At 42.7% G+C, this 10,768-nt stretch overlaps 1 protein-coding gene across 6 annotated transcripts in view; it reads right to left on the bottom strand.

Annotated features, from left to right (window-relative positions):
- The window catches only part of Astn2 (astrotactin 2), a 1,043,712-nt gene that overhangs the window by 829,659 nt on the left and 203,285 nt on the right, over nt 1–10,768 (bottom strand). For all 6 annotated transcript variants that reach the window (XM_008833484.3, XM_029563720.1, XM_029563721.1 and 3 more), the window contains exon 3: nt 2,633–3,017. In XM_008833484.3, coding sequence (XP_008831706.1) covers nt 2,633–3,017 — 385 coding nt within the window. The remainder of the gene's footprint in view (nt 1–2,632; nt 3,018–10,768) is intronic.

Genomic DNA, 10,768 nt, shown 5'->3' with positions numbered 1-10,768 from the left:
GTTTTACGTATTTGTTAACAAAATGTTATTACATTATTCAATTTTTATGGCCTTAAAAATGTGTGTATAGAATTAACCTTAGGCAATATCATTTCAAAAGACTGTAGAATTACTTTTTATCCGTAATTGTTATTTTTATAATTATACACAGTCTGTGTGGTGTAATGTGATAATGTGATACAGGTATATAATATACAAAGATAAAACATGGTAATTTATATTTCTCTTTCCTTAAGTATTTATGTTTTAGGTTTAGAATCTTGAAAACCTCTTCTAGCTCTTTATAAGATGTGCAGTGAATCGTTATGAACCATAATAATCCCTTGTGCTGTAGGACACTGCAACTTATTCCTCCTCCCCAGCTGCATTCTGAGACTCAGCTGACCAGCCTCTGTATGCTTTTGTTCACAATTTGTACATCTTAAAAAACAGGATCTCATGATTCTCTTCTGAAATCACCAGAGGCAACAGAGTACAGGCTCGACCTGCACTGATATGATTAGGTCTCTGTGACCTGACAGGGGTCTTGTTCGTCTCTGACAAAACAAGGGGGACGAAGAACTCAGGACCATAATGCTGCAGGAACAGCCTCTACCACCCATCTCCTCCAGGGCATGTGGTACAGTGTGACACTTGGACTCACAGGGAATGTGTCCTACTTCTTCTTGCCCTATTTCCTACTCTGTTCCCCTTATTGGAACCCAGTCGCATGAGCATTAAAAAAAAAAAGTTGGTGATATGAAAACTGAGGAGCTTAAGACACGAAGACAGCTTGGCTAAGAAGATTGTTTAGGACACCCTGCCAGTAAACCTAGGTGGCAGACTTATCCCACGTCTGTCCCCTGCATCCCAGCCCACAGCCTATTTCTTAGGCATCGTCTACACATTTTCATTAGACTTCCGTTTGGCATTTTAAAAAACCTGTGTGAAGATTTCAGATAATCAGAGACTGGCTTTGTTGTCTGAAAACAGCTCTGTTTTAAAGAAAACACCAAGGGAAAAATCAACTTTAAGTCATCAGGGAGTAAGAGATCTGAAAGGTGCAGGTTCTGGGGCATCCCAGGAACAGGAGAACAGGAAACCTTGCTCAACTTCTGGGGCGTGGGCCTGAGCACCCTCTGGATCCAGCATCATTCGGTCTCCTGCTGTTACTGTCCTAATAGCCAGGGCCTTACCTCCCTCTTTAAGCAGTTGAAATGTACAGACCCTGGAATAGCTGGACTTTATCTTTTCTAAGAAGGACAAAGCTTGGGAGGAACCAACCTTCCAGTGAAATGAGCCACCAGCCTAATGTACTGTGGTCCATTCTGATTACTCCTTATAGTCAGAAGAGTAACAGTCTAGTTATACCAGGATTCTTTGGTGAAGGTGTTGAATCTCTGATCTCAGTCCTACTATATCTTGGCTATGTGGTCTAGAAAGATCCATGGCTCTATACAAGCTTTGGCTTCTGTTTCTTAAAACCCTTTCCCCATGATGTACATTCTGGAAGGTTTCCAGCATGTTCTCTGAGGGCAAGACAGAAATTCAGCTTTCCTTATCTCTATCTCAGGTCTTCCATGTTGTCTGGCACACTGTAACCACCGTGAAGAGTGATGAAAAGGGTAGGATCGACAGCATTATGGCAGGTGTGGGGGGCTCTGAACCCCACATTTTGCATGTTTTATCTCACTAAAATCCCCCAACCCCACTGCACAGAAGAACACTAACACCATGTCCTTTGATGGGAGATGAATATGTGACTTGCCTAAGAATTACCAGAGACGAGGAAATCTTAGCTCTGCCAACTCTATCTGTTTCTCTTTTTATGCCTACTGAGAGATGCCCTAAGTGAAGACTCCATCATCACAATGCACCCCCTTCACACCAGGCAGGGGAGGAGGAAAGAGGGAGGGGAAGTGAGGGATGGAGGGAGAGAGAGGATATCAAACAAGACCTACTGGTGGTGACTTGCCTCCCATTTTGAAGATGTTTTCTGCTCTCCATCTGAAACTTGCTAGAGAGAATGTATTGTGGGCTGTGTCATTAGGCCAGAAGGAGATGAGCATTCCCAGCTGGGCATAGAAGAGTGTTAGTGCAAATAAAATACTCCAAGACTTGAAAAATAAAAATCCCTATCTAGAGGACAGTGCCCAGGATGGCAAAATGCCTGAAAGGTATTTCCCTTGAGACAGCTGAAGAGACTAATTTACAAAAATAACAGGTGCTTTCTATTTCTCTCTTGTTAATTTTTCCAAGAACTTCCTTGGAAACAGAGCATCAGATTCCCTTTCTTTGTGGACAGGAGAGACAAAGATATAGTTTTCAAATTCTGTAGGAGAAATTTTTTTTTAATAATAATGCCCAGAAATGGGCTAGACTCTTGATGGTAAGACAGTTGTTAAGGGAGGTAATCAAGAAACACTGAAAGGTATTGAGCTATGAACTCTCTGATGCCCCTCAAAACTCCAATTCCAGGAACACTGACTCACTGGTGGAGGACCAAAGAAGACAGACTGATAACTCGGGAGAGTGACAGATCAAGATTCATGACTGATCTTAGAAGACCCCCAGTACCCAACACCAGCTTCTGCACCTCTCCCCACATCCCAGATGGCTCCTGGGAAAATGCACTGTGAGGAGGAGAGCTCACCTTTCTTTTCCAAATCTGCTTTTTCTTCTCCTGGCCGTCCCAAGCTGTCCAGGGCATGGGTCACCCGGCTGCCAAACTCGTCTTCACGGGAGACGTGGTTGGCCCGCCTGGGTGGGTCTTCCTCCTCCTCGTAGTCATAGTCATCCAGGATGGGGGTCTCCCGGATGGGCACGCCGATGACCGAGTTGTGCGCCTGAAGCCGGGAGGAGCGGAAGCTCTCCCGGGCCTGGGTACCCAGCAGCACTGATGGGATGTAGTGGATCTCATGAGTGGCTTCGGTGCTAGCGCTCTTCTGAGGGATGCGGCGTCGCTTCTGCCAGCGCCGCTGTGCGTACAACGCCACGGTGAATACCAGCAACAGCAGCAGCAGCGCGATGAGGCCACCCTAGAGCAGGAAGGAAGGACAGACAAATGGACCACTGATCTGCGGAGGATAGGGCCAGAGTGGCTTTCCCATCTGTCAGCTTGGCCTGAGTCCATGGCTCTGAAGTTAGAGAGATACCACTTTCCCACCCAGTTTCTTCATCAACAAATTGTGAGAATCGGGGCAAAATGATGTCGCTGAGCCTTGTTTTTCAAAGGCATCAACGATGAGTACGAATCTGGTTCTTCTTTCTTTTACAAGTCTGGTATAAAGAACAAACAATATTTGTAAGGGCAATGTTTGAACAACCCAGCTTGCTAATTAGAAATGAGATGGTATGTCTACAAATGTATCTCAAGTGACTTGTGAGATTAAAGAAATAACCTGGTCTGTGGGCCTCTGAGAGCTGAATAGTCCCAAAATATGTATGTATAGCACAGGCACCTGCCAGAGGCAGATAGCACCAGGCTTACCACTCTCTGGTCTCCCATTACCATAGTTGCCAGCAAGATCTCATGCAGGTATACTGCTTTATTCACCTTTTATTTTGTTTCATCTTTTGATGATTGGAGCCACCTTGTTCAGTACTGGCTATGTGACTGCTAGATTGGAAAAGAGGTGCCCTGGTTATGTGGGAGAGGAGCACAATGTGGAAACACAGAAGGTGAGTGGCAGATTAAGATCAAATCCTTATTGTTACCATGTTTATTCTATTTTATTTCTTAATCTAAAGCTTGCATTCTTGCCTTTCTACCCATGTGGTTAGTTGCTTTTCCCTGAGCATGATCTCAGTGTAGACACAAGTTCTGATCACACAGCATGTTACAGCAAGTACAGAGGACAACCCTGAATATCCTGTCTTGAGGGAGGGTGACTACTGTTGATACCTATTTAACAGTCTGTTTTATTCAACAACATGGTCCTGGCATCCAGCTGACTGCACATACACTGTGACACTATCATGTTCTTTATGAAAGACCTAAAACTCACTACACTGGGATCTTTATCCTCTCCTGGAGGTGAGAAATCAGGGGTCAAAGTAGCAAGGTATGAGTTTGGGCTGACAACATCAAAATAGGGGTTAAGTCTTACCAGTGACCTTGGCATTGAGTTAGTTTTGGGTTTTCCGAAAGGTTTTCCTAGATTTCAGAACTTAGAAATCAACAAAGTCCAGGTACATGTTTTTATGTAAATATATGTGTGTATTATTTGTCAAATGTAAGATATATGAGTCAGAAACATTCTTGTAGAGGGACGTGAGATGAGAGCTAATGGATGTGAAGAACTTGTCAGAACCTGGCACATAGTAAACACTTGGTATAGACAATAACTCCATTGTGGTGCATATAGGGTTACTGCAGAAGAAAATAGAGAAGAAGGAAAGAAAAAAAGTGGGAAAACGGCTATCGCATTCCTTGTGAACTGGAGATTGTACACAAAGGAGTTGCAGAGACCCACTGACCTACCTGCGTCTTATTCAGACATTCTCCTGAAGGAAGCAGACAGGTGACTCAACAAGGACAGTGTCTAGATGAACCTGCAGGAGTCCACTTACTGGCCCAGCCTACAGAATCACACTCTCTTTTCTTTGCTTTTTTGCACCAGGGGCAAGTAAATAGAAAGGAAGAGTGATTGATTTCCAGTGAGGAGGGCTGGGGTGTCCAGCCTCTGAGAACACAGCCGGGGCAAATCCAGATCCTGGTGACTGAGAAATATTAGAGGGCAAAAGAGAAGTCAAGGAGGAAGGAAAAGCAGTGAATTTTCAGAAAGCAAGTTAAGAAGGTAAAGCCCAGTGGGTGCCGCACTGAGGTCCTCTGGTCTCGGGTTCAATTTGATGCCAAATCCAATTTGAGTGCTGAGCAACCTGGAGTTTCCCAAAATAAACAAGGCTGGTGAAGGGCTGAAAGTCTAAGGGAAAAAATAAGCACCACCAGGCTACTGGTTAGCAATTTGTGTGAGTATTCATTGTATAAGTGTGTATGTGTGGGTAAGGCAGAGGTTTACTTCTTAATGGGTCTGATCATTTCACTAAGATAGCCCATCTTGAGAGTGAGGAAGAGATGAGAGAAAGGCAGTTAGCACCTATCTCTTCTGGAATCTTATTTCCAGGGGACTCTCTAGGCAGGATCAGCCTGCTTTCCTTGTTTTGTTACTCACAAGGAGCCTCAGATTCCCCAGCAGAGCCACACAAGGGTGAAGACAAGGGATGTCAAGGACAGAGGGGTTTAAAGTAGAAACCATACTTTCAGGGTATATGGAGCTCTGCTTCCTTGCTTGCTATTGGTTATGACATGTGTACTGCATAGTTTACCTCCTTGGGATCTGAGAGGCTCCTTTTAAAATTGGAGCTCATTGGGGCTGGAGAAATGGTTCAGTGGTGAAGAACACTTGCTACTCTTACAAAGGATCTGGGTTTGACTCCCAGCAATAACGCAGTTGGTTACAACCATCTGGAACTCCAGTTCCAGATTTGATGCCCTGTTCTGGCCTCCACAGACACCAGACAAGCACATGGTACACATACATATGCACAAGCAAACATTCATGAATAAAATAAAAATAAATAAATCTTAAAAGAGTATGTTCCTTTTAAAAAATGAGGCTGATTGTTCTCACTATGAAGAATTACGCCAAGGATTAAAAAGACAGTAAACGATCCAGATATAAAGTAAACATTTCAAACTTAAGAGCCTCCTTCATTTAGCTTCTCTTTGTGTACTCCAAATAAAATCCTTTAACTCTGCACTTTTGGCTTAACCTTATTCTCCAGCTCCCCCAGACTCACAGGATAATGTCCAGCATCCCTAGCATGGTACTCAAGACCCATCATGCCTGAGCCTTTGTTCCTTTATTGTGACCCCACTCCATCCAAGCCTCACCTGATCTACCTGACACATCCTACCCCAGAGTCCCACCAACTACTTTGCCTACACCTAAAGTATGACCACCCCTCGAGTGGACCTCCACCTAAAACAGTCTCTCACTATCCATAGCACATTTAATAATGTACCTCAGGGGACATGGCCCCTGATGAGATCATACCAGATGAAGGTGCGTCCTAAAAAATGACTGGTGTCCTTTTAAGAAGATGGGAAGACATAGAGACATAGATAGAGAGAGATTCATATGAAGATAGAGACAGAAAATAGAGTAGTGCATCCATAAACCAAGGAGTACCAATGCTTCATGGACCCTAACTAGCAGGACTAGCTTCTGCCACAGAGACTCTGCAAAGAATAACCCCTTCTGATACTTTTATTTGGGGCTTCTGGTCTCTTGGGCTATAGGAGAATGAATTTCTTTTTGTTTTAAGCTACCTAGTTTGTGACAATTGGTTGTAGGAGTTTTAAGGAGCTGAAATGATCATCTCAACCCACCCAGTCTGCTCAGCTTAAATTCACTTCCTCTGAGAACATCTCTGTTAATTGGTTTTGCATCACCATGACTAACACCTGAGAAATCAACTTAAGAAAGGAGGATTTATTCTGCTCGTGATTTTTCGAGATTTCAGTTCATTGTGGCAGAAAAGGTGAGTAGATTGGGCCTCATACCATGGCAACCAGGAAGGAGGGAGGGAGGAAGGTGTGTGTGGGGAGGGAGAGAGAGAGAGAGAGAGAGAGAGAGAGACTGAGTTTCCCCTTTCTATTCCATTCTCTTCCATCTAGCCTATGGGATGGTGCTGCCACATGTGGTACCTGTCTTTCTAGTTTGTTTAAACCTCTCTATAAACACTTGACAAGCACATAAAGTCTATGATGCAGTGTTTGAACCTAAAAAATGTGTGCAACAAATATCCAGGTGCCTAAAACCATCAGCAGAAGTGTCAGGGGAATGTTAATGCAAATATGCACAGGGCCCCTGATCATTCCTGGCATGATCTCTCTTAGATGTCTTCCTTTTTCTCTAACGCTCATAACGTTCATTCATTTTGCTTACGTACGCATTATCAAAACTCAAAAGTTATAGTCTACAAAATGAAAAGCACCCCAAAGCCACCCTACCAGCAGAGCCTTCTGCAAAGTCAGACTTAGGATGCCATTCAGACTGGCCTCATTTTATCTAGTTTTCATGTTAAAATATCCAGGCACAGAAAAAAGAGCCAAAGAAAGAAAAGAAAAGGTAATGCGGAAAATGCTTTATTTGACAATGTGTCATTCGGAAACATTATTTCTGTCTCCGGCCTTTTTAATATTCCCTCACAACGGCCAAGCCGCAAGGGATTTGGTATTCTAAGACTGGATTTATAATACTCTGTTCAGCAGTGATAAGAACACGGGCCTTTAATCCTCAGAGCTTAAGCCTAATGATGTGCGTTGCATCCATGAGACTTACATGGTGGAGGCAGAGAACCACTCCCTCAAGCTCTCTCCTGAACGCCACACATGTGTTTGTGGCATACATGCATCTTCAAGCATACACACACACACACACACACACGAATTCAAGCCTGCTACATGAACTTGGACAGAGGTTATGGGCCCTCATCCATCTGCCTGGTCAGGAGAGAAGGATATTTTCATGTATTTTGACACGTCTTTGATTTTCCCTCCTTTAATTCACAGCCAAGCACCTAGATCATTTTGGTATTGGTTTTTGAACAGTATTTAGGATCTATGACAAGGTCTCACACTGACACTCATGTTGTACTTGCTGTTAGGTTCACACACACCCCATCACTCACTTTGTGGTAGCTCACAAGAAACTGCAATGAAGTGAATAGAGACAAACAGTGTGTGTGCGTGTGTGTATGTGCATGCATGTGTGTTTGTGTGCATGTGTGTGTATGTGTGTCTGTGTGTGTATGTGTATGTGTCTGTGTGTGCATGTGTATGTGTGTATATGTGTGTGTATGTGTGCATGTGTGTATGTTTGTGTGCATGTGCATGTATGTGTGTCTGTGTGTCTGTGTGTGCATGTGTATGTGTGTATGTGTGCATGTGTGTATGTGTGTATGTGTGTGCCTGTATGTCTGTCTGTCTCTCTGTGTCTGTGTGTGTCTGTGTGTATGTGTGGTGTTTTTAAAGGAGTAGGTCAGAAAATATGCTGTATACTATGGAATGATCACACTGGATATAGTAGGGAGACAGGAATCAAGGAAGCCACTGAGATTACTGATGAAAATTAGCTAGGACAATTATTTTCATTTGGGCAATATTTTGCTATCTGGAAGCCATTTACAACTGGGAATTGTTGTGGTTGTCACAGATAGGTATGGTGTGGGGTTGTTACTGGCATTTAGTAGATACAGGGAAAATAAATTTTATTCATAAATATGTCACATATAGTTATAAATATAAAGATACAAATATTTATATAAATACATATAAGGATATGCCCAGGAAACTCACAGAAAAAAGTCATATGGTTCAAAGTGCACTAGTCACTGATAGCAACAACTGAGAGCGTCCGGTTTAAGAGATGGTGAAACTTGAAACCAGGGTAGTGGAGATGGGCAGTCAGCTCATGGGGTCGTTATAAGACATTCATAACAGAATAGGAAGACTTGTGATTGGCAGTGAGGGGGAGAAGGAAGGAGGTGCCAACGATGACACTGAGGCCCAAATTCTATCACTGGATTAGAGTGGAGCCTATCTATGTATTAATGTTTTTCTAATTATTACTCTAGAAAGTTATGCAAGATTCTAGCCCATAATCAAATGAAATATATTTGCATACAAATAATCAATTAGCTAAAAGAAGATAAATGCACACTAAAAGACAAGGAATTGTATATAAATACTTATATATGTGCACATCTGTAACAATAGGCCTGCACCTATCTACATGTGCTATATTTATCTACATTTATTTCTTTGCCTCTAGGGAAATATTGGGTTGACCTATTTAAGGAAGGCCCATTGAATAAAATAAAAAGTATTTTCCTTTTTCTTTTAAACAAGTCACCTATTTATCACAGGTCAATTAGATACACTATTTTATTTTCCAAGGCAATGCCAAAGGAATAAAGTGAAAACAGGTTATTGATCTTTGGAATGTTTTTATCTTCTACCTCCTATGTTCCAGCTTAGCCATTCCTAATGCTTTTAATAATTTCAGAAAAAGAGCCAAATCTTAGAACACTCTGAATCCTATAGGAAATGAATCAAGTGGACAGCTAATAAACACTAAGCCACAAAGTCTTGCCCATGAGCTGGTCAGACGTGAGTGGGATCTTGGCTCTACTGCATTTTAGTTATGGGTTGTGGGTAAGCCACTTAAATTTGCTCATTTCTCATCTACAAATGGGGTTACTAATACACAGCTGAGAGGGACAAGAGAGAGCTCAATGGGGCTGCATTTGATAACACATTTGGCATAATGACTTGCATTTAGCAGAGCTCAAGGAAGAAAGTATCCTTATTAGAGAGGCAAGACCTTGTTTCCTTAAAAAATTAGATATGAGCCAATTGGTAAAGCCACATTTTCCCCTTATACAGTAACATGAGATATTCTCTACAGTGTTACTGTATTCCTAACACTGCATCCAAACTGTGAGACCATGACCATTCCCCTTCTCTGCTTTGCGTAAGTCAGTAAAATTAGGTGCTTTCTTTATCTTTTCATTACTCATTTATTTTTTAAATCACTTTATTATAGTGAACTCACAAGTAAAACCATCACACAGCAAGATCAAGACAGTCACTCAAGCAAACACTTGCCCAGTCTCAAACTCCACACCTCTCAGTGAACATCTATAGGGCTAGAAAGTCCATTGTGAGGTCCTGGGGCTGAATTCAGGCTTTTACACTTTCACTAGCAGTTACATTTTTATATTCTTATCCACCGCAAGAAAAGCAGAGTGGGAGGCTTGGAACTGGAACACTTGGCGTTGTATCCTCGCCCATGACGCCTTGCCTGCAGTCTGTCCTTCCGCCACCTCATGTGAACTGTTCTTATCTCCTTTCTAATGCTGTCTATGCTCACCCTCACAGCTATTCACTCATACATGTATATATTATGAACTAGGAGCCACATCTAAGGAAAACTGCAAATTATTTTCTGAGATTGATTGACATCACTCAATATTATACATTCTAAGTCCATTCTTTTCCCTGAAAATTTCCTTTCATTTTTCTTTAGAGCTAAATAATACTCTGTTTTCTACATGTATCATATTTTCATCATCCATTCATTTGTTAATGAATATCTAGTTTGGCTCCATTTCCTTGCCCTAGTGAATGGAGAAGCAAGGGGGTGGAAGCAACCTAAATGTTTTTGGTTTTGCTTTGTTTTGTTTTTAGATAGAGTCACACTATGTAGCAGCACAGACTGGTCTGGAACTTGCTTCACAATCAAGGTGGCCTTGAACTTGAGATCTTCTTGCCTCTGGCTATCCAGTCTTGGGATTACAGGTGGGTGCTACGAAGCCTAGAACAAACTGTAATAGTTGTTCCTTGTCCTAGTTTGTTTCTTCATTGCTGTGACAAAACACTCTGACCAATACCAACTTGGTGAGGAAAAGGTTTACTTAGCTTACATCTCCTGGGTCACAGTTCATCCGGAGCCCAAGGTAGGAACTCAGGGCAGGAATCTGGAGGCAGAAGCTGGAGCACAGGCCATGGAGGAACGCTGCTTACTGGCTTGCTCCCCTGGCCCCTGCTCAGTCTGCTTTCTTATGCAACACAGGCCCACCTGCCCAGGGGTGGCACCACCCACAGTGGGCTAGGCCCTCCCACATCACACAACAATTAAGAAGGTGCCCCATGGACATGGTCACAGGCCAGTCCAATGAAGGAAATTCCCCAATTGAGGCTCCCACAACCCAGGTGTGT

This window comes from Nannospalax galili, unplaced genomic scaffold (genome assembly GCF_000622305.1).
Source record: "Nannospalax galili isolate Female #2095 unplaced genomic scaffold, S.galili_v1.0 scaffold34, whole genome shotgun sequence".
Lineage (NCBI taxonomy): Eukaryota > Metazoa > Chordata > Mammalia > Rodentia > Spalacidae > Nannospalax > Nannospalax galili.
This window is presented reverse-complemented; position numbering and strand designations above follow the sequence as displayed.